The sequence below is a fragment of the Perissodus microlepis genome, chromosome 10 (genome assembly GCF_051167445.1).
Source record: "Perissodus microlepis isolate ML-2025 ecotype Zambia chromosome 10, ASM5116744v1, whole genome shotgun sequence".
NCBI lineage: Eukaryota > Metazoa > Chordata > Actinopteri > Cichliformes > Cichlidae > Perissodus > Perissodus microlepis.
This window is the reverse complement of record NC_140470.1, coordinates 18,055,714-18,079,364: the sequence shown is the minus strand read 5'-3', so window position 1 is coordinate 18,079,364 and position 23,651 is coordinate 18,055,714. Positions and strand designations below refer to the sequence as shown.

The 23,651-nt window shown below is 41.3% G+C and overlaps 3 protein-coding genes across 3 annotated transcripts; 1 reads left to right on the top strand and 2 right to left on the bottom strand.

Moving 5' to 3' along the window:
- Positions 1-6,307: 6,307 nt before the first annotated feature.
- Positions 6,308-8,382, bottom strand: LOC146379226 (olfactory receptor 1500-like). Its single transcript, XM_084941565.1, has 3 exons — positions 7,621-8,382; position 6,905; positions 6,308-6,516 (listed from the first exon to the last, which is right to left on the bottom strand). The coding sequence occupies exons 1-3, from the start codon at positions 8,380-8,382 to the stop codon at positions 6,308-6,310; spliced, it is 972 nt and encodes a 323-aa protein (XP_084797691.1).
- Positions 8,383-9,060: 678 nt separating this feature from the next.
- Positions 9,061-13,797, top strand: LOC146379225 (uncharacterized). The gene is made up of 6 exons (XM_084941084.1): positions 9,061-9,158; positions 9,777-9,947; positions 12,418-12,480; positions 12,883-13,367; positions 13,509-13,637; positions 13,745-13,797. The coding sequence occupies exons 1-6, from the start codon at positions 9,061-9,063 to the stop codon at positions 13,795-13,797; spliced, it is 999 nt and encodes a 332-aa protein (XP_084797210.1).
- A 2,926-nt stretch (positions 13,798-16,723) lies between these two features.
- Positions 16,724-17,695, bottom strand: LOC146379224 (olfactory receptor 1E16-like). Its single transcript, XM_084941554.1, has one exon. It carries the CDS (start codon positions 17,693-17,695, stop codon positions 16,724-16,726), a length of 972 nt encoding a protein of 323 aa, XP_084797680.1.
- Positions 17,696-23,651: the final 5,956 nt, after the last annotated feature.

Below are 23,651 nucleotides of genomic sequence, written 5' to 3'. Positions count from 1 at the left end.
TTATGCAAACTGGAGTACCCCAGATGATGAAGTTCTAGCTGATCCCCTCAGTGTTTATATTTATCAAACCAATAGCTACTATGGTTTGATAGCTGGTGTGTGTTGTGTGTGTGTGTGTGTGTGTGTGTGTGGTATCAGTGGGGGTGGGGTGGGTGGGTGGTGGGAGGTAGTTTCACATGTTGTTTTTTTCCGTTGTTTGTTTGATATAGGATTTTAAATGTTCAGCATTTTTCAATAATTCAAAATTTATACTGTGCCAATATGTTACAAACTGAGAGGTCTGAACTGCCAGAACAGTTTAAAACCTGGACTCTTGCTCTATGTAGCAATGCTGTTGCACTACTTGTCACAATGACTCTGTGTGGCAGGCAGTGTATGGGCCCTAATGCAGGACTTGGATGCAGAACTAAACTCAAAAGTCATCTTTATTGCTGGAACCTTTCAAAAAACAAAGTAAAGCTGGGTTAAAGTTGAAGTTGGGTCCAAGTCAATTTCACTCACATTTGTGGAGGAATGTGGAGAGACAGTATCGATTGCTGCATTTGGGGAGCAGTCTCTGCAGGCGGTGAGATGTGCAGAGACAGAATATCCAGGGTGAGCCACACCCTGGATATTCTGGGACAGCAAATGCCTCCAACAAGCTCAAGCGTGAAACCTCTGATGAACAGGTAGGCATCTTCGAAGCAGTAGTTCTTTCACTAGGCTGAAGTGATACACCATTAGTGGGAAGTGGGAAGGAAAAACTCCCTTTTAACAGGAAAGAATCCTCAGACAGAAGGGAAGGTCAGCCATCTGCTGCGACTGGCTGGAGGTGAGCAGAGGAACAATAGACAAAACCAGACTGTAGAAGCAAGCCAGAGACTAATAATAACCAATGATTAAATGCAAAGTTGTGTATAAATAGTCAGTCAAAAAAGATGAGGAAAAAGAAATAGTGCATCACAGGAACCCCCCAGCAGCCCAGGCCTTTTAAGGGTGGATGTCAAGGTCACCCACTCCCATTCTATGATATGGTACCATGAGGCCTTTAAGATAAGATGGGTTCAGATTTGTCATGGTCTGGGTGGGTACCTGCAGGTCTCCAACAGCGGCTCCTCCTCCTTTAGGCAGAGATTGGTTGCTCCTCCCTGGCTGACCACCTGTGGGCAATTATTCCGGCAGCATATAAGACCTGCGCACTCAACCGTTCATCGCCCGAGTATCTGCTATCCCCATGTTAGTCAAGTGGAGTGTGATTGCTTTGTCCAGAACCCGTGTGACGACTTACCTGTTTTTCTTGTCCTCAGAGGTAGCTCCTGGAGTGGAGGTCTCGCCTCCCTCATCCCCGCCTTCCTGGACCTGGGCCACCTGCTGCTGGTACAACGTTGCCAACTGGCCCGCCACTCACTTGCCTGCCTCCCCACGCCTCGACCGCATCCGGGCCTTCCGCCCCACCTGTCCCCTCCACCTGAAACCAAGTAAGGCAACTCAGTTTAACTGTGGAGGATCGCCGATTGTCTGCTGGATCCCGTTGACTGTGCTCTCCTCTCATTACAGTGCCCCGGCCACTTCATAGCCCAGTTTCCACCTCTCCACTGCCTCAGCTGTTCAGCTGCACCCTAGAGTTGTCTAGGTCACCCTTAGTTAACTTAGTTTTTCTGCGCACCTCTAGTGTGGTGGCGTCGTGTTGTTTTGCTGGTGTTTAAATGTGGGGGGAAATAAACCTTCTTAACGTAAGTGGTAACCTTCTTACCACTTACCGTCTCGCTTCCGGTTTGGTTTCTGCACTTGTGTCCATCTCTGTTACCTCGTGCCGCTGGGCCGTGACAAGATTATTAAAGATCTTATATGTGATCAGAAAGATTTTGAATGTTAGTTCTTGATGTAATGTGAGCCAATGAAGAGAAACCAGTATGGGAGAAATATGATTAAGTATGTGCATTGATAATATTCATCAACAACTAATCGGGACTGTGGAAGACAAAACTAGAGGCTAACTCCAAGGCTACTGCACAAGTCACCATCAAGTGTGGAATATGCCAACATGCGCAATATGTCCCTATGCTATTCTGATTAGGCATCGACCCCAAAGCCCGCTCATTGCTAAGGGTGTTTATGGATATAGATTCAGTGACTATCAACCACTTCCTGGACATGGATGAGATTGAGTTGTATGCCAGGAGTGAGCAAGATATCATCCATCTCACCAGGATCTACAGAGAAAATGTTGGGATGTCATTTGGACAAGAAAAGAGTGGCTAAATGGTTGCAAAGAGAGGGAAGGTGATGCACACTAAAAGGGTGGAGTTGCCAGAAGGCAAATATACAGGGAAGCTACAAGTCCCTGGGTATCCCACAAGCCAAAGGGAACCATGATAAAAATGGATGAACATCTGTGTTTGCTGCGGGCAAACACAGCTGTAAGATGTTTCTTGCAGTTGGTCACCAGGTGTTCTGTCTTAAGTTTGGTGCCCCCTACTGGACCTTGTAAATTTCTGTTTACGTGATATGCACATTGACACAGTTGTTAGTTCACCCCTGGAAGGAGGGAGTATTTAATTGGTTCCATTTATTTGTTTTTCTGTCTGTTTGTTAGTAGTCTAACATGGAACATAATTTCCAAGATTTCATTTTGTGTAATGGTACATACCAATAAAAGCTTGAGCTGATTTCATTGTGATGAAAACTGGGTCACAGTCAACGTCATACCAAATGTGAAAATCAGTGAATACTATATTATCCAGGAATTTTTATGGATTTGCTTCAAACTTCATAACAATATACCAGGCATTGGGGGACATGAATACCTAGGTTGGCTAACCATTTGACCTTGACTGTCATTGTTAGCACCCAAGCACCTGCTCCGTTGGCACTGGCATCTACCTCTAATTTGCCAATAGCCCTTCAACAAGTTCAGTTTAGTAACAAACTTTGCCGAACCGACCCTATCGACACAATCTTCCATACTGGGAAGAGAATAGGAGTCAGGTTTGGTCCCGCTGTTCACCTTCAGAAAATCCATACAAAACTGCGGGGTTTTCTCCGCTTTAGGCACTAGGAGTCATGGGGAACTCCATGCACTAGAGCTAGGAACAGCAAGACCATTTTCCAGCAGATAAGAAACTTCTGTCTGGAAAAGAGCATGTTTAGTGGGATTCACCCCATAGTCGTGCTGTTTGATTGGGGGGTGGTCCCCTACATCGACATCATGCTCCAGCACAGTGGTACGGGAAGGAGTGTATTATATTTCTCTGAACCACTGGGGCAATCGTGGTTCAGGGGGTTGGGAAGCTCATCTTGTAACCGGAAGGTTGCCGGACAGAGTTTGCTCAGCTCTGTCCGTCTTGGTCGTTGTGTCCTTTGGCAAGACACTTCACCTACCGCCTACTGGTAATAGCCAGAGGGGCCGATGGTGCGATATGGAAGCCTCGCTTCTGGGACGGCAGCTGTGGCTATAACTGTAGCTTGCCTCCATCAGTGTGTGAATGTGAGAGTGAATGAATAGGCCTTTGAAACCAAGATGGCGCCGCGTATGGATGCCCTGGTACTTCAGTGCGTTACTTCTGTTTTGTTTTTGTGCATAACTTGTGTGTCTGGGCACTCTTCTGGATATTCTTACACCAGAGAAGAGCTTCTTAACTACAGGACTACAACACCTGTGGATTTAATTCCAATATTTGTCGCATCTGCGGCAGATTTACTACAGACCTTGATCAGGAAAGTGAGACGCCGAAGGAGAGGAAAGCGAGCCGGCGCACTCGTGCATCTGAGGAGACGCGGACTGCGAACTGCTCTTCCTGGGATCTTCCTTTCCAACGTACACTCACTCCGGAATAAGATGGACAAGCTGGCCCTGATGAGAAGCATGAACAGAAACTTTGCCTCCTCCTGTGTCTTATGTTTTATGGAGTCGTGGCTCTGTGAGGACATCCCGGACTGCGCGCTCAAGTTGGAGGGTTTTCATCTGCTGCGCACGGACCGGCAGGCCTCTCTCTCTGGTAAGACCACAGGTTGAGGCGTCTGCTTCTACATTAATAGTGGCACAGATGTAACAGCGATTGCTCAGCACTGCTGTTCCTCTCTGGAATACCTTTTTATACACTGCAGTGTATAAACCTGAAGTGGGAGCCCACCATCACCTCTGTCATAAAGAAAGGCCAGCAGAGGATGTACTTCCTGAGGTAGCTGAAGAAATTCAACCTGCCAACACGGACGATGATGCAATTCTACACTGCAATCATCGAGTCCATCCTCACCTCCTCCATCACCGTGTGGTACGCTGGAGCCACTATCAGGGACAAACAGAGACTGCAGCCTGTTGTGCGCTCTTCTGAGAAGGTGATTGGCTGCAGACTCCCATCTCTGCAGGACCTGTACACCTCCAGTACACTGGGGCGTGCAGCTCGGATCACAGCTGACCCTTCTCACCCTGGACACAGTCTGTTTGACCTGCTCCCTTCAGGCAGGAGGCTCCGGTCCATTCGCACCAGAACCTCTCGCCATAAGAACAGTTTCTTCCCCTCTGCTTTTGGACTCATGAACAATAACCATATGACTGTTCCCACCACTAACACATGACCCTACGCTGTGTTCACTGCATCATTCCATGTTTGGCACTGATCACCACTTGCACTCATGTATATATCTATCTACTTAGCACTTTTAATTTTTATGTTTATTTAAGCGTTATCTGACAGTATGTTTTGCAGCAATAAAAAAGTACCGCAGCAATTTCCTAATGTTGTAAACCTGCTCAACATTTGGCAATAAACCCTTTCTGATTCTGATTCTGATTCTGATAGTGGAATTGTAAAGTGCTTTGAGAGTCTCGAAAAGTGCTATATAAATGCAATCCATTGTTATTATTATTATTATTATTATTATTAATACTGTATACTATACATTAAGACAGAGAAGCCCCAAGAATCAGACGAGCCCCTGTGAGCAAGCACTCAGCACCAGTGGTAAGGAAAAACTCCTTTTTAACGGGAAGAAACCTCCAGGCTCAGGGAGGGCCAGCCATTTGTCGCGACCAGTTAGTGTTGAGGGGAGAGAGACACTACAAAATACATACTGTGTAGAGGAGCCAGAAATTAATCATAATAAATGATATGGGTGGTGTACAGAGTAGGACAGGTGAGTGAAGAATAACATTCAGTGCATCATGAGAAGGCCCCCAGCTGCTAAGGCCTTTTGCAGCACAACGAAGGGACGGCCTAGGGTCACCTGATCAATCCTGGCTATAAAATTGATCAAAAATCTTCTAATCACTATAAACTTTTTGATTAACATACATAATTATTTACAAGCTGGAAGACAAAGAAACAAAAATGTACTGACATTCTCAGAGCAGACAATAAAACAGGCAGTGTATTTTTACAGTTACAATTTTAAGGACAGCTGATAGAACAAAGTACAACAACAAAGTGTAACACAGAAAAAAGTGCTTTTATGCATACCTGTTTGAACAACAATAAATATATTTCAAACAATAAATATATACTGCAGTTACATTTTTAAAAAGCAACTCCTACATTTGACCAAAGTCGTCACTGACACTGTCACCAGGTGATGGTTTGAGCCTCAGCTGGGGCTTTTCAATGTGGGGTTTCTATGTGCATGGGTTCTTTCCAGGTTTTTTTTCGTACATTTAAAAGTAACTAGTACTGCATAAACTGTGTGTATGTGTATAAACTGTCTGTATAAACTGGCCATAGTTGTGAATGAGTGATGTGTAGCTGCCTGTTTCTCTATGCTGGCCCTAATAAAGTATTAGAGGTACACAGCTGGCTCAAGGCCCACACTAATATTGCGTTCACACAATATTAAGCAAAGTCCGAAATTCTAAAACTATATAGGCTCAAAAAGATAATGTCAAGTACACAAAAAATTGCTCATCATTAAATTCAGAAGAGTTCAAGTTGTCCCTGACAGGAGACATTAACATAACTTGATGCACATGAACTGAATTTGAAAACACTCCTTTTAAAATGGAAATATGATGTATCCCTGATTATTTGCAACATATGTATTGTCATTTTCTTCTACTATAGGGCAAAACACGAATACAACATTTTTGAAGACAGAGATATGTGATGCACAGAAACATACCTTCCAAATCCTCAAAAAAAATAAAAATCTACCTCTTTGCTAGGTGATGTGTTTTAAAATCAACCACAATTTGCACTGTGAATATTGAATGTACCACTTCTGTTCTGTTTCAAAGTACTGCAACATATGAGCCTTTTTTAATTTCATAGTCATTCCTTAAATAATAAAAACACTAACTCAAAAGACTAACATGAAAAAAAGGAAGTTTACACTTTTTTCATTTGACCTTTCTAATTTTGTAGTGTTTTATGATTCTTAACAACTTTCTCAGAGATTCTTTGATTTCTCGTGTCTGAAGAACATATATGATAGGGTTCAGCATTGGAGGAAAGACTGATGTCAGAGACAGGTTTATGATTCTGGCATTTGGCTCTATGTTTGCACCTAGAGTAAATGTGATTAATATTGGAAGGAAATAGATTGCCACTAATGAAAGATGAGCTGTGCAGGTTTTATCATATTGTTATAAGTAGAATTTACTCAATCGGGTCACTACACAATGATTCAGTTTATTTGCCACAAAAAATAACATTTCTGGGTTTCTATCAGTTTAGTCAGTCCTTTACATTATATTTACATTTTGGTTGGACATTCTTTGAAACACTAATCAAAGGCGGCCCATATCCACATAGAAGCTGGAAGAAAGAGAAGTTGGAAGGCTTCCTGACATATTCTCATAGCAGAAAATGATCTATTTAAACAGTCATTAAAATGTATTTCTGTAGTTATATAGTAGCTTTACTGAATCTCACTTTGAAAAAAAACAACAACAAGCATATGTCATGCTGCAATGCATATTTCTCAGAAAGGCAACCCTTACATTTGGCTAAAGATAAATGTGATTAGTTATCACTATCACCTCACAGCATAAAGGTCCCTGCTTTGAATCTAATCTTTCACCTTTCCATGCTTTCCCTGTTTGTGCATGACTTCTCAACAGGCTTTATTTTATTTTATTTTATTTTATTTTATTTTATTTTATTTTATTTTATTTTATTTTATTTTATTTTATTTTATTCATGATAAACTCCTAAGCTTTCACGTTCATAAACTGACCATAGTTGTGAATAAGTATCTGTATGTCTCTCTGTGTTGGTCCTAACAGTAACAATTACAGTTGCTTAAAAAATTACAAATCACAAATCTTTGCTACATGATGTGTTTTCAAATCAACCACACACTGCCCCATGAAGTATGACATTTGTAATTTGGGTTCTATTTGGAAGTACTTAAACATACTTGAACATTTTTATTTTATTTTATATGCATTCCTTAAATAAACAAAGGGGTAAAATATTTATGCCAAATTTATTCTTACTTTTTAAATTTGACTTTTCTATTTTTGTAGTGTGTTGTGATTCTTCCCTTTAACTTTTTTAGAGATTCTTTGATTTCTCGTGTCTGAAGAACATATATGATAGGGTTCAGCATTGGAGGAAAGACTGATGTCAGAGACAGGTTTATGATTCTGGCATTTGGCTCTATGTTTAAACGTAGAGTGATTAATATTGGGAGGAAATAGATTGCCACTAATGAAAGATGAGCTGTGCAGGTTTTAAAGCCCTTCATTCTTTCTCGAACTGTGGCTACCTTAGCTAAAGCATAGCCTATACTCAGATAACTCAACAAAACAATTGTAAGAGGAAGCCAAAGAATAAGAGCAGGCAAAATCCAAGCAGTTATATCGCTGGGTGTATAATCATTGCATGCAAGCCGGTATATCTGACCATGGTCACAAAAAAAGCTTTTAATAACGACTGACCCACAGAGGGAAAGCCTTGTAAGAAGGCCAGTTGCAATAAGTATAACAATAATGACAAACACCCAGAAAGAGGCAATTAAACAGAACATGAACTTGTGAGTCACCTTCAGTTGATAATGCAGTGGGTAAACGATTGCCATAGCTCTGTCATATGACAGTGCAACCAGATTTAGAGCTTGCATCGAAAGGAATACATAGCAGAAAAACAGGAATGTCAAGCAGTCATTATAGGAAATATGGGGGTGATTAAACAAAAAGATATCGAGAATCTTTGGCACCATGGCAGAGTTACCTAACAGATCAACCAATGCAAGATTGAAAACTGCAATATATTTCGGTGTTCTTAGATTGTGATCCGAATATATTGTGGCCATGACAGCTGTGTTTGCCAGGACAGAAATAATATAAACAAAAAACAGAAAGGCATAATAATATTTTATATTAGGAATGCCAATAAATCCACTTATAATGAAAAATGCAGGACGCAAAAAAGTGATATTTTTTCCAAGTGCAGAGTTGAAAAGATCCATTGGCAAAAAATCTTAGTGTCTTATATTGCCTAAGCTCTGATAATGCAGACAGCAGTACTGCACATCATGATTCTGTTATGCAAACTGGAGTACCCCAGATGATGAAGTTCTAGCTGATCCCCTCAGTGTTTATATTTATCAAACCAATAGCTACTATGGTTTGATAGCTGGTGTGTGTGTGTGTGTGTGTGTGTGTGTGTGTGTGTGTGTGTGTGTGTGTGTGTGTGTGTGTGTGTGTGGTATCAGTAGGGGTGGGGTGGGTGGGTGGTGGGAGGTCGTTTCACATGTTGTTTTTTTCCTTTGTTTGTTTGATATAGGATTTTAAATGTTCAGCATTTTTCAATAATTCAAAATTTATACTGTGCCAATATGTTACAAACTGAGAGGTCTGAACTGCCAGAACAGTTTAAAACCTGGACTCTTGCTCTATGTAGCAATGCTGTTGCACTACATGTCACAATGACTCTGTGTGGCAGGCAGTGTATGGGCCCTAATGCAGGACTTGGATGCAGAACTAAACTCAAAAGTCATCTTTATTGCTGGAACCTTTCAAAAAACAAAGTAAAGCTGGGTTAAAGTTGAAGTTGGGTCCAAGTCAATTTCACTCACATTTGTGGAGGAATGTGGAGAGACAGTATCGATTGCTGCAGTTGGGGAGCAGTCTCTGCAGGCGGTGAGATGTGCAGAGACAGAATATCCAGGGTGAGCCACACCCTGGATATTCTGGGACAGCAAATGCCTCCAACAAGCTCAAGCGTGAAACCTCTGATGAACAGGTAGGCATCTTCGAAGCAGTAGTTCTTTCACTAGGCTGAAGTGATACACCATTAGTGGGAAGTGGGAAGGAAAAACTCCCTTTTAACAGGAAAGAATCCTTAGACAGAAGGGAAGGTCAGCCATCTGCTGCAACTGGCTGGAGGTGAGCAGAGGAACAATAGACAAAACCAGACTGTAGAAGCAAGCCAGAGACTAATAATAACCAATGATTAAATGCAAAGTTGTGTATAAATAGTCAGTCAAAAAAGATGAGGAAAAAGAAATAGTGCATCACAGGAACCCCCCAGCAGCCCAGGCCTTTTAAGGGTGGATGTCAAGGTCACCCACTCCCATTCTATGATATGGTACCATGAGGCCTTTAAGATAAGATGGGTTCAGATTTGTCATGGTCTGGGTGGGTACCTGCAGGTCTCCAACAGCGGCTCCTCCTCCTTTAGGCAGAGATTGGTTGCTCCTCCCTGGCTGACCACCTGTGGGCAATTATTCCGGCAGCATATAAGACCTGCGCACTCAACCGTTCATCGCCCGAGTATCTGCTATCCCCATGTTAGTCAAGTGGAGTGTGATTGCTTTGTCCAGAACCCGTGTGACGACTTACCTGTTTTTCTTGTCCTCAGAGGTAGCTCCTGGAGTGGAGGTCTCGCCTCCCTCATCCCCGCCTTCCTGGACCTGGGCCACCTGCTGCTGGTACAACGTTGCCAACTGGCCCGCCACTCACTTGCCTGCCTCCCCACGCCTCGACCGCATCCGGGCCTTCCGCCCCACCTGTCCCCTCCACCTGAAACCAAGTAAGGCAACTCAGTTTAACTGTGGAGGATCGCCGATTGTCTGCTGGATCCCGTTGACTGTGCTCTCCTCTCATTACAGTGCCCCGGCCACTTCATAGCCCAGTTTCCACCTCTCCACTGCCTCAGCTGTTCAGCTGCACCCTAGAGTTGTCTAGGTCACCCTTAGTTAACTTAGTTTTTCTGCACGCCTCTAGTGTGGTGGCGTTGTGTTGTTTTGCTGGTGTTTTAATGTGGGGGAAATAAACCTTCTGTTCACTTACCGTCTCGCTTCCGGTTTGGTTTCTGCACTTGTGTCCATCTCTGTTACCTCGTGCCGCTGGGCCGTGACAAGATTATTAAAGATCTTATATGTGATCAGAAAGATTTTGAATGTTAGTTCTTGATGTAATGTGAGCCAATGAAGAGAAACCAGTATGGGAGAAATATGATTAAGTATGTGCATTGATAATATTCATCAACAACTAATCGGGACTGTGGAAGACAAAACTAGAGGCTAACTCCAAGGCTACTGCACAAGTCACCATCAAGTGTGGAATATGCCAACATGCGCAATATGTCCCTATGCTATTCTGATTAGGCATCGACCCCAAAGCCCGCTCATTGCTAAGGGTGTTTATGGATATAGATTCAGTGACTATCAACCACTTCCTGGACATGGATGAGATTGAGTTGTATGCCAGGAGTGAGCAAGATATCATCCATCTCACCAGGATCTACAGAGAAAATTTTGGGATGTCATTTGGACAAGAAAAGAGTGGCTAAATGGTTGCAAAGAGAGGGAAGGTGATGCACACTAAAAGGGTGGAGTTGCCAGAAGGCAAATATACAGGGAAGCTACAAGTCCCTGGGTATCCCACAAGCCAAAGGGAACCATGATAAAAATGGATGAACATCTGTGTTTGCTGCGGGCAAACACAGCTGTAAGATGTTTCTTGCAGTTGGTCACCAGGTGTTCTGTCTTAAGTTTGGTGCCCCCTACTGGACCTTGTAAATTTCTGTTTACGTGATATGCACATTGACACAGTTGTTAGTTCTCCCCTGGAAGGAGGGAGTATTTAATTGGTTCCGTTTATTTGTTTTTCTGTCTGTTTGTTAGTAGAGCATAATTTCCAAGATTTTGTGTAATGGCAGATACCAATAAAAGCTTGAGCTGATTTCATTGTGATGAAAACTGGGTCACAGTCAACGTCATACCAAATGTGAAAATCAGTGAATACTATATTATCCAGGAATTTTTATGGATTTGCTTCAAACTTCATAACAATATACCAGGCATTGGGGGATATGAATACCTAGGTTGGCTAACCATTTGACCTTGACTTTCATTGTTAGCACCCAAGCACCTGCTCCGTTGGCACTGGCATCTACCTCTAATTTGCCAATAGCCCTTCAACAAGTTCAGTTTAGTAACAAACTTTGCCGAACCGACCCTATCGACACAATCTTCCATACTGGGAAGAGAATAGGAGTCAGGTTTGGTCCCGCTGTTCACCTTCAGAAAATCCATACAAAACTGCGGGGTTTTATCTGCTTTAGGCACTAGGAGTCATGGGGAACTCCATGCACTAGAGCTAGGAACAGCAAGACCATTTTCCAGCAGATAAGAAACTTCTGTCTGGAAAAGAGCATGTTTAGTGGGATTCACCCCATAGTCGTGCTGTTTGATTGGGGGGTGGTCCCCTACATCGACATCATGCTCCAGCACAGTGGTACGGGAAGGAGTGTATTATATTTCTCTGAACCACTGGGGCAATCGTGGTTCAGGGGGTTGGGAAGCTCATCTTGTAACCGGAAGGTTGCCGGACAGAGTTTGCTCAGCTCTGTCCGTCTTGGTCGTTGTGTCCTTTGGCAAGACACTTCACCTACCGCCTACTGGTAATAGCCAGAGGGGCCGATGGTGCGATATGGAAGCCTCGCTTCTGGGACGGCAGCTGTGGCTATAACTGTAGCTTGCCTCCATCAGTGTGTGAATGTGAGAGTGAATGAATAGGCCTTTGAAACCAAGATGGCGCCGCGTATGGATGCCCTGGTACTTCAGTGCGTTACTTCTGTTTTGTTTTTGTGCATAACTTGTGTGTCTGGGCACTCTTCTGGATATTCTTACACCAGAGAAGAGCTTCTTAACTACAGGACTACAACACCTGTGGATTTAATTCCAATATTTGTCGCATCTGCGGCAGATTTACTACAGACCTTGATCAGGAAAGTGACACGCCGAAGGAGAGGAAAGCGAGCCGGCGCACTCGTGCATCTGAGGAGACGCGGACTGCGAACTGCTCTTCCTGGGATCTTCCTTTCCAACGTACGCTCACTCCGGAATAAGATGGACGAGCTGGCCCTGATGAGAAGTATGAACAGAAACTTTGCCTCCTCCTGTGTCTTATGTTTTACGGAATCGTGGCTCTGTGAGGACATCCCAGACTGCGCGCTCAAGTTGGAGGGTTTTCATCTGCTGCGCACGGACCGGCAGGCCTCTCTCTCTGGTAAGACCGCAGGTGGAGGCGTCTGCTTCTACATTAATAGTGGCACAGATGTAACAGTGATTGCTCAGCACTGCTCTTCCTCTCTGGAATACCTTTTTATACACTGCAAACCGTTTTATTCTCCGCGGGAGTTTGCTTCATTCATCTTGGCCGCTGTTTACATCCCGCCAGATGCGGATGTGCAGGCAGCTCAGTGGGCCCTCGCGGAGCAGATACTGCACATAGAGTGGACATTCCCAGACTCTCTCATTATTGCTCTTGGGGACTTTAATAAAGCCAATCTGAGCCAAGAGCTTCCCAAATACAAGCAGTATATTAAATGCCCGACCAGAGAGGAGAGGATATTGGACCACTGTTACAGCACGATCAGCGTGGCCTAGCGCGGTGCCCCGTGCTTCACTCGGACTTTCTGACCACGTCATGATTCACCTGATGCCCGCGTACAGACAGAGGCTGAATCTCTCCAAACCTGTCGTGAGGACTAAAAAACTGTGGAGCAACGAGTCTGTGGAGGAGCTTCGCACGTGTTTGGAGTCTACAGACTGGGACACAATGAAGGCTGCTTCTAACAGCTTGGATGAGTTTACGGACACTGTCACCTCCTATATCCACTTCTGTGAGGACAGCATTGTGCCATCACGCACCAGGGTGAGTTATAACAATGACAAACCCTGGTTTACTGCTAAACTCAAAAAGCTGTGGCTGGAAAAGAGAAAGGTGTTCAGAAGTGGAGACAGGGACTGCTACGGAGAGGCCAAGTACAGGTTCACTAAAGAAGTGGACATTGCTAAACATCAGCACTCTGAGAAGATGCAGCAGCAGATCTCAGAGAATGACTCGGCCTCTGTGTGGAAAAGTTTTAGGAATATCACCAACTACAAGCCTAAAACCCCCCACTCCACTGATGACTTGCTCTTAGCCAACACCCTTAACGACTGTTACTGCCGTTTTGACGAGCCATCAAGCAGCCTTCACACCTCCAACAGCCCCAACAATAGAGACACTTTGGACACTCATTCCCCCACCTCTCCCCCCTCCATAGAGCCATCACCACCATCAAACACTTCACCTACAACAGCCCCCTCCACACCCCACACCAAGGAGGATTTCACACCACCTTCTCCCACTACAACCCTTCATATTCATGAAGCAGATGTGAGGAAGCAGTTTAAGAGTCTGAATGCTCGAAAAGCTCCTAGCCTAGACGGTGTGTCTCCTGCCACTCTCAGACACTGTGCAAACGAGCTGGCCCCAGTGTTTTCTGGCATTTTCAACTCCTCACTGCAGGCATGTCATGTGCCTGCCTGCTTCAAGTCCTCTACCATAATCCCTGTCACCAAGAAACCAAGGATCACTGGACTAAATGACTACAGACCTGTGGCTCTGACATCTGTGGTCATGAAGTCATTTGAGCGCCTGGTTCTCTCCTACCTCAAGACCCTCACGGCCCCCCTCCTGGACCCCCTGCAGTTTGCATACAGAGCCAACAGGTCTGTAGATGATGCTATCAACATGGCTCTACACTTCATCCTGCAGCATCTGGACTCCCCAGGAACCTACGCCAGGATCCTGTTTGTGGACTTCAGCTCTGCCTTCAACACCATCCTTCCAGACCATCTCCAAGGCAAGCTTTCCCAGATGAATGTGCCTGATCCCATCTGCCGGTGGATCACTGACTTCCTGATGGACAGGAAGCAGCATGTGAGGCTGGGAAAGAAGGTCTCGGACTCCCAGACCATCAGCACCGGCTCCCCTCAGGGCTGTGTTCTTTCTCCTCTGCTCTTCTCCCTGTACACTAACTGCTGCACCTCCACCCACCAGTCTGTCAAGCTAATCAAGTTTGCAGATAACACCACCGTTATTGGACTCATCTCGGACGGGGATGAGTATGCCTACAGGAGGGAGGTTGAACGTCTGGTGTCCTGGTGCAGCCACAACAACCTGGTGCTGAATGCCCAGAAGACAGTGGAGATTATTGTGGACTTCAGGAAGCACACAGCCCCACTTCCCCCATCATCCTAACTGACACCCTCATCACCTCTGTGGACTCATTCCGCTTCCTGGGTATCACCATCACCCAGGACCTGAAGTGGGAGCCCACCATCACCTCTGTCATAAAGAAAGGCCAGGAGAGGATGTGCTTCCTGAGGCAGCTGAAGAAATTCAACCTGCCAACACGGACGATGATGCAATTCTACACTGCAATCATCGAGTCCATCCTCACCTCCTCCATCACCGTGTGGTACGCTGGAGCCACTATCAGGGACAAACAGAGACTGCAGCGTGTTGTGTGCTCTTCTGAGAAGATGATTGGCTGCAGACTCCCATCTCTGCAGGACCTGTACACCTCCAGTACACTGGGGCGTGCAGCTTGGATCACAGCTGACCCTTCTCACCCTGGACACAGTCTGTTTGACCTGCTCCCTTCAGGCAGGAGGCTCCGGTCCATTCGCACCAGAACCTCTCACCATAAGAACAGTTTCTTCCCCTCTGCTGTTGGACTCATGAACAATAACCATATGACTGTTCCCACCACTAACACATGACCCTGCACCGTGTTCACTGCATCATTCCATGTTTGGCACTGATCACCACCTGCACTCATGTATATATCTATCTACTTAGCACTTTTAATTTTTATTTTTATGTTTATTTAAGCGTTATCTGACAGTATGTTTTGCACTAAGTACCGCAGCAATTTCCTAATGTTGTAAACCTGCTCAACATTTGGCAATAAACCCTTTCTGATTCTGATTCTGATAGTGGAATTGTAAAGTGCTTTGAGAGACTCGAAAAGTGCTATATAAATGCAATCCATTGTTATTGTTATTATTATTATTATTATTATTATTATTATTATTATTATTATTATTATTATTATTATTTATACCGTATACTATACATTAAGACAGAGAAGCCCCAAGAATCAGACGAGCCCCTGTGAGCAAGCACTCAGCACCAGTGGTAAGGAAAAAACTCCTTTTTAACGGGAAGAAACCTCCAGGCTCAGGGAGGGCCAGCCATTTGTCGCGACCAGTTAGTGTTGAGGGGAGAAAGACACTACAAAATACATACTGTGTAGAGGAGCCAGAAATTAATCATAATAAATGATATGGGTGGTGTACAGAGTAGGACAGGTGAGTGAAGAATAACATTCAGTGCATCATGAGATGATAGGGTGATAGGGTCACCTGATCAATCCTGGCTATAAAATTGATCAAAAATCTTCTAATCACTATAAACTTTTTGATTAACATACATAATTATTTACAAGCTGGAAGACAAAGAAACAAAAATGTACTGACATTCTCAGAGCAGACAATAAAACAGGCAGTGTATTTTTACAGTTACAATTTTAAGGACAGCTGATAGAACAAAGTACAACAACAAAGTGTAACACAGAAAAAAGTGCTTTTATGCATACCTGTTTGAACAACAATAAATATATTTCAAACAATAAATATATACTGCAGTTACATTTTTAAAAAGCAACTCCTACATTTGACCAAAGTCGTCACTGACACTGTCACCAGGTGATGGTTTGAGCCTCAGCTGGGGCCTTTCAATGTGGGGTTTCTATGTGCATGGGTTCTTTCCAGGTTTTTTTTCGTACATTTAAAAGTAACTAGTACTGCATAAACTGTGTGTATGTGTATAAACTGTCTGTATAAACTGGCCATAGTTGTGAATGAGTGATGTGTAGCTGCCTGTTTCTCTATGCTGGCCCTAATAAAGTATTAGAGGTACACAGCTGGCTCAAGGCCCACGCTAATATTGCGTTCACACAATATTAAGCAAAGTCCGAAATTCTAAAACTATATAGGCTCAAAAAGATAATGTCAAGTACACAAAAAATTGCTCATCATTAAATTCAGAAGAGTTCAAGTTGTCCCTGACAGGAGACATTAACATAACTTGATGCACATGAACTGAATTTGAAAACACTCCTTTTAAAATGGAAATATGATGTATCCCTGATTATTTGCAACATATGTATTGTCATTTTCTTCTACTATAGGGCAAAACACAAATACAACATTTTTGAAGACAGAGATATGTGATGCACAGAAACATACCTTCCAAATCCTCAAAAAAAATAAAAATCTACCTCTTTGCTAGGTGATGTGTTTTAAAATCAACCACAATTTGCACTGTGAATATTGAATGTACCACTTCTGTTCTGTTTCAAAGTACTGCAACATATGAGCCCTTTTTAATTTCATAGTCATTCCTTAAATAATAAAAACACTAACTCAAAAGACTAACATGAAAAAAAGGAAGTTTACACTTTTTTCATTTGACCTTTCTAATTTTGTAGTGTTTTATGATTCTTAACAACTTTCTCAGAGATTCTTTGATTTCTCGTGTCTGAAGAACATATATGATAGGGTTCAGCATTGGAGGAAAGACTGATGTCAGAGACAGGTTTATGATTCTGGCATTTGGCTCTATGTTTGCACCTAGAGTAAATGTGATTAATATTGGGAGGAAATAGATTGCCACTAATGAAAGATGAGCTGTGCAGGTTTTAAAGCCCTTCATTCTTTCTCGAACTGTGGCTACTTTAGCTAAAGCATAGCAGATACACAAATAACTCAACAAAACAATTGTAAGAGGAAGCCAAAGAATAAGAGCTGGCAAAATCTTAGCAATTACATAGCTGGGTGTATAATCATTGCATGCAAGTCGGTACATCTGACCATGGTCACAGAAATAGCTTTTAATAACAACTGATTCACAGAAGGAAAGCCTTGTAAGAAGGCCAATTGCAATTAGTATAAAAGTAATGGCCGATGCCCAGAAAGAGGCAATTAAAGAGAACATGAGCTTGTGAGTTACCTTCAGTTGATAATGCAGTGGGTAAACGATCGCCATAACTCTGTCATATGACAGTGCAACCAGATTTAGAGCTTGCAATGAAAGGAATACATAGCAGAAAAACAGGAATGTCAAGCAGTCATTATAGGAAATGTGGGGGTGATTAAACAAAAAGATATCGAGAATCTTTGGCACCATGGCAGAGTTACCTAACAGATCAACCAATGCAAGATTGAAAACTGCAATATATTTCGGTGTTCTTAGATTGTGATCCAAATATATTGCAGCCATGACAGCTGTGTTTGCCAGAACAGAAATAATATAAACAAAAACCAGAAAGGCATAATAATATTTTATATTAGGAATGCCAATAAATCCACTTATAATGAAAAATGCAGGACGCAAAAAAGTGATATTTTTCCCAAGTGCAGAGTTAAAAAAGTCCATTGTAAGATTTCTGCCAAGCTTATATTGCCCAAGTGCTGATGAGACAGGTGGCAGCACTGGCTGACTGGGTTTTGTTATGCACATGCAGTACACCAGATGATGAAGCTCTTGCATGCTTTAACTGTTTGCAGATCCCCTCAATGTTTATCTTCAGGCATGATCCCATGAGTGTATTCTGCAACCTGTTTTTCCCACAATATTTGCATGGTGTGTAAAATGTACATTAAATTCAGTTCAGTGACCTGATTATTCAAACCAATAACTGCTAATAATAATATATACACACACATACACACACACACACACACACCCACACACACACACACATATGCCTTTTTTTCCAAATTCAATTTTTTTTTTAAAAAATTTCAAAAATGGATTTGAGTTCAGGGCTTCTTTTGTCATATCTTACATTTTATACTGTACCAAATGTTTTAATTAGTTAAGGAGTGTTTAATAACTGGACTTGTTCTCTGTAGCGATGCTGTTACAATACTGGTAGAATGTGATTTGGCATCATCTTGCTAAATGCTCAATTTGGCAAGGCCTCTCTTGAAAAAGATTCTTTCTTTATGGCTACATATTTTGCTCCAAAACCGGTATATATTATTCAGTGTTAATTTGATGTTTACAATATGCGATTAAGCCATAGCATCTGCTCTGCCATAGCATCCTTTTTCTTAAAATTGCAAGTATATATATGCACACGTATGCACACGTAAGCCAGTTTGATAATGCATTATCAAACTGGCTACTTGTACGACGTGTTCTAACCTCTATCTCACTCTCCATGTCTCTCTCTCTCTCCCTGTCATTTATTTGGCTTGACACAAATAATAATAAATTGCGCAGTGATAAACAAGTACTCAGATCACATGTGCAATTATTATTTACTTATATTATTTTATAATTTGACTTTACATACTGCTGGGTGGTTTGTAAAGTTCACAGTAACTAGTATTATCATTATGCTATATATATATATATATATATATATATATATATATATATATATATATATATATATATATATGAGAGAGAGAGAGAGAGAGAGATCTGATATAGATCAGTATCTGAATCTGTCTAATATCCCCCGAATGGATTGTTAATTTATAAATTCACCATATTCATAAACGTCTTAATAATAAATTCTATATTCTGTTACCACATTATTTGTGATCAGTGGGTTTGCAGGGTGGGTGCTGGAGGTCTTTAGGCTTTGGCCCCCACCCCTGCCACCAGAATATTTTTAAGCAAGTGTTTCTAACTTTAATTTGAATATTCAGTATCCCACCATCTGCCCCCCCCCCCCCCCCCCCCCGCACACAAACAAAACACACAGTATAATTCACACCCTCATTAAAGTGAATATTATTTATGCCATTTTACACCAACAAACTCAGATAGCTAAGGATGAAGAACCTTTTGTTCTTTAAAGAACCATTTGTAATAGCTAAAGAACCATCTTCAAAATAAAAAGGTTCTTTGACGTATGATGGTTCTTTAAAGAACCATAGAGACATCAGAAGAACCATTTAAGAACCCTAATTTTTCTGAGTGTGTACAATTTTAAGGAGTAAATAAGATGGCATATCCTCAAGTAGGTTTTTATAATTATTTTAGTATGATGAAAATAATTCTTAAATCCTCTCATACAGACTTACTTGCTTAATCATGTTTGTTTCCATAACAAATACCCAATATCCATAAAGTCAGAAAGAAAACAAATCATTTCACAAACATTTTGAGAGGCAGCCAGCAAGAATTGTGTCGTGCCGATACCAACATTAAACTTCATACTTCTTGAATGTCAGAAGTAAGATGTATGAGGGTGTGTGTGAGTGTTTGAATGTTTTATTTAAAAAATAAATAAATAAATATAGGGAATTGAATGCTATGACTTTGAAAACTGAATTTGAAGCATTTATATGATATAGAACACCCACAGAAATATAGCCAAAGAACATTAAACTTTTTGGATTTTCATTTGTATTTACACTCAGGGGAAGTTTCCCATTTTATATCATCAGTTTTATACAGTCCCATGTAGGCTTCTATAAACCTGGTCAGCACTTAAAACACAAACTTATCTACTATTAGTGGATTTAGGTGCTTCTTTTTGAATGCACAACCATACATACAATAACAGTATGCATGAAGAAGAAAGAGTAATTAAGAGCCTATACCTGTACCATAAAAGTAATAGAAATGAGGAATGACGAGACTGCTGCTACTCTATATTGTTAAATTTTTTATTTTATTTATTTATTTATTTATTTTGTTACATTTTAGATTTTTGTGCTTAACTGATGGGTAAAAACAAATGTTATACAATGTTCTAACTAGCGTGAGCTGCATTATAGTCAAGGATAAACTCAGTACATTCGGTGCCTGGAAGTACACCCAAGTTGCAAAAAAATGTCTACTCGTGATCTCATTATACTACTCAATTATCTACTCTACAGTACACACACTCATAACTGTACCTGTGAGAAGCCCGTAGAAAGAAAATTTTTATTTTGTGAGAGTTTTAAGGCAAAGGAGGGTGGAATTGACAAAATCTAATATGAAACCTTGTATTTGGTGCTTTTGCTCCCTTGCAAGAATAAATGTCCATTATTACAGTTTTTGGCTGTTGTTGTCTTTTGTCAATTTTTATTCTCACACTAACGTTTTAGATCATTTTGCTTTTCGGTGAATAAAGTAGTTATATTGTTTATTGTTCCAAATGAAATCTTGATGCATAAAAGACTGCAATACTGTGTATGAAATACTTCGCCTACATATTCAACTTAAAAAGAAAAAAATAGAATGAAAGAATAGAAATCAGAAACTACAAAGGTTTAAGTCTAAACACTTCCAATTTAGCCTGCACTCTAGCTTTCAACAATCTTCTCGATGATTCTTTGATCTCCTGTGTTAGAAGAACATAGATTATTGGGTTTAACATGGGAGGCATGACACTGGTCATAGAAAGGTTTATGATCCTTGCATTTGGATGTATTACAGGCCAAAAAACATACACAAATATAATAGGAAGGAAATAAATTGCCACTAATGAAAGGTGACCTGTGCAGGCTTTAAAAGCTTTCACTCTTTCCCTAAATGTAGAAATTTTTGACAGAGAATAACCGATACAGCAGTAACTTCCCACGATAAATGCCAGTGGAAACCCAAGAACAAGAACTATTGCCAAAAACGCAATTATATAATTAGGGGTAGCATCATTGCAGCCAAGACGATACATAGGACCATGATCACAATAGTGGCTCTGAATAATCACAGACTGACAGAAGGAAAGTCTGGTGAGAAGGCCAACTGCAACGAGTGTAAGAGTGATGGCCAAAAGCAATCAAAGACAAAATGAGCTTTTGGGTCACTCTCATTTGATAGTGCAGCGGGTACATGATAGCCATGACTCTGTCAAAGGACAATACAACCAGATTAAAACCTTGCATTGAAATTAAAGTAAAGCAGAAAAACATGAAAGTCAAGCAGATGTTGTAAGAGATATAATAATGGTTAAACAGAGAAATGTCAAGAACCTTTGGCACCAAAGCAGAGCTACTTAACAGGTCTGTAAATGCAAGATTAAAAACTGTGATATATTTAGGACTTCTCAACATACAATCCAAAATTATTACAATCATCACTAAAGTGTTCCCCACCACTGAAAAAATGTAAATAAAACATAGAAAGACGAAATAATATCTAATATTAGGTATGCCAATGAAACCACTTATTATAAAATATGCAGATTGCACAAAGGTGGTGTTTTTCTCAACAGCTGAGTTCAAAAATTCCATTAGATAACCCTCTGTTAATCTTCTATAATTCTCTGTGCTCTATCTTCTTAGGTAGCCTTTGTTCTCTGATATTTCAGTAAAATTCAGTTTATCAGTATATCTTAATATCACCTGTGAAGGTTCAAAGTGCTCCTTCTATCCTGTTTTAATATCTTAATTAATATATTCAAGTTTTAGTTTTCTGTTTAGTTTTTCTGTTCTAATGTTTGAAATTTTGGATTCCTGTTTTAATTTTTTTCATTGTTCTATGGTTTGACTGATTTGATTGCATTGTAGCATTGCTGAATCTGGATTCTGTTTTTGACTATTTTAGTGAAGAGTTTTTGATTGGCATTAGAGTTGCAGTCAACATCCCTGTGTGTCTGTTCGCGGATCCTTCACTCTTGTTTTGTGTTTACACCTCGGTCCATTTGCATTTCCTTATCTTTAAATCCTAAGTGTTAGCATTCATATTAGTCTATTAGTCTATTTTGATTACTCCCTGTTTTACATTAAAGGTTTTTTTTTTTCTTTCATGTCCTCTCCCCCTGATTGTCCTGACTGTTTTCACGTCTTGGCTCCCTTCTTTTTCTAATTCCCAATCAGCTATTCATATATACCAGTGGCAGTTACATCAGGACAAGCAAGGCAAACACTTCTTGCCTTGTCATAAATTAAAATGTTTCAAATTAAAGCGATCTTACTCTTTTAATCTCACACTGCTCTGTCATAAAGCTCCTCACCTGTGAATTAATATGTGCATCAAACATTTTTATTATTGCTGCCTTGTGGCCACTGTCAGCTATTGCCACTGAAAGCTGCACTTACTTCAGTCTCATAACAAAGTGTCATCTCTGCCCCTGACAGCGTGTCGTACCCCATTAACAGTGACTGGAACTGTAGGTTCTAAGGGCAGCAGCTTGTTTCTGGCACATGCACATTGTATATAAACCAATGGTCCATAAAACAGGCAAGTTGAACAGGTACAGGCTCAGCAACACTTTGAGATCTATGGAAATATCTCAATTTATTACATGTAACTCAGCTGTTTTGCCAAACTCTCCCTTTACTCTCATTAATATTTTAATCTCCCCTGTAGATATTGACAGGTAACTACATCATACATTGCCTTTGAATTCAGCGGATAAGTTTGACTTATCTGACTGTTTTGTTTCACTGAATGCGCCTTATAAACAGACCCATTCATCAACAGTGCGCCTTATAATCCAGTGCGCCTTATGGTCCAAAAAATATGGTAGGTAAATAGTGGAGGAGTGGCTTTATAATAAAGCCTACTTTTTGTTTGTGTTCAGGGCATTGAACACAGTGCAGATGTCACACAGTGGAAATTTGTGTTCGTTTTAGGGTTTTTGTTGTTTTGATTGTAATATATTCGTGCATACAGTACTGATTTCATTTGCATGGTTTTACCCTGATATTTATGTTGCATGTTTTAGTGTTGTTGCATGATATTATTTTAATCCACTGTTGACTGGGCGGACAATAGCAGGCAATTGTTGAAGTGTGGGCGTGCCCTGAGGCAGCCGTGTTTGCAGTAATCGAGAGCCCAAGTGTGGAGTGCAGCTGGGCTGTGTGGCGACGCGCCCATTAGGAAGAAACAGGGCTGAGACAGGAGGTTCCTCCTTGGTTTTCTGGCTGGTGTGGTCTGTCCCTCGGAAGAGGAATTTCTATCCTGGTTTTAAAGATAAGAAACATTTGCCCGAGCGTGGCTGGACAGTGGTATTTTTCTTTTTTTTTGCATAGTGTATATTTATTCCTGTCGACAGGGATTTTAGCATACTGAAAATGTTTTTATTGCATAAAGGTCCTTTTAAAATTGTGTTTGTAATTCTGAATTTCTTCCTTCTTGGGAATAAATGGTGTATTTAAGACCTGCTCAGTCTCTGCGCCCTGAGAACTGATTTACTTGCTCCCCTCGTCCTTGTACGTGAAAGAACTTTCAGGTGGGATATTTAGACCTACCAGCCTTAGTAGCTACACAAACAACAACTTCAACACAAGTAACACAAAACTACTTATCCTATTTATCCCAGGGTTTATCAATCTATCTAGGAGTGCATTTTAAGGCACACCTAGATAACTCTACCACTGCATCGACTTAACACCAGAATTCCTCTTTGTCTTCTGGCATGTGAGGCATACACATTCAC

Coding starts and splice junctions, on each gene's coding strand:
- LOC146379225 (XM_084941084.1), top strand. CDS start 9,061: ATGTGCAGAGACAGAATATCCAGGGTGAGCCACACCCTGGATATTCTG. Junction 12,481..12,882: donor ACATTAATAGTGGCACAGAT/GTAACAGTGATT, acceptor GTACAGACAGAG/GCTGAATCTCTCCAAACCTG. Junction 13,368..13,508: donor AGCCAACACCCTTAACGACT/GTTACTGCCGTT, acceptor CACCTACAACAG/CCCCCTCCACACCCCACACC.
- LOC146379224 (XM_084941554.1), bottom strand. CDS start 17,695: ATGGACTTTTTTAACTCTGCACTTGGGAAAAATATCACTTTTTTGCGT.
- LOC146379226 (XM_084941565.1), bottom strand. CDS start 8,382: ATGGATCTTTTCAACTCTGCACTTGGAAAAAATATCACTTTTTTGCGT.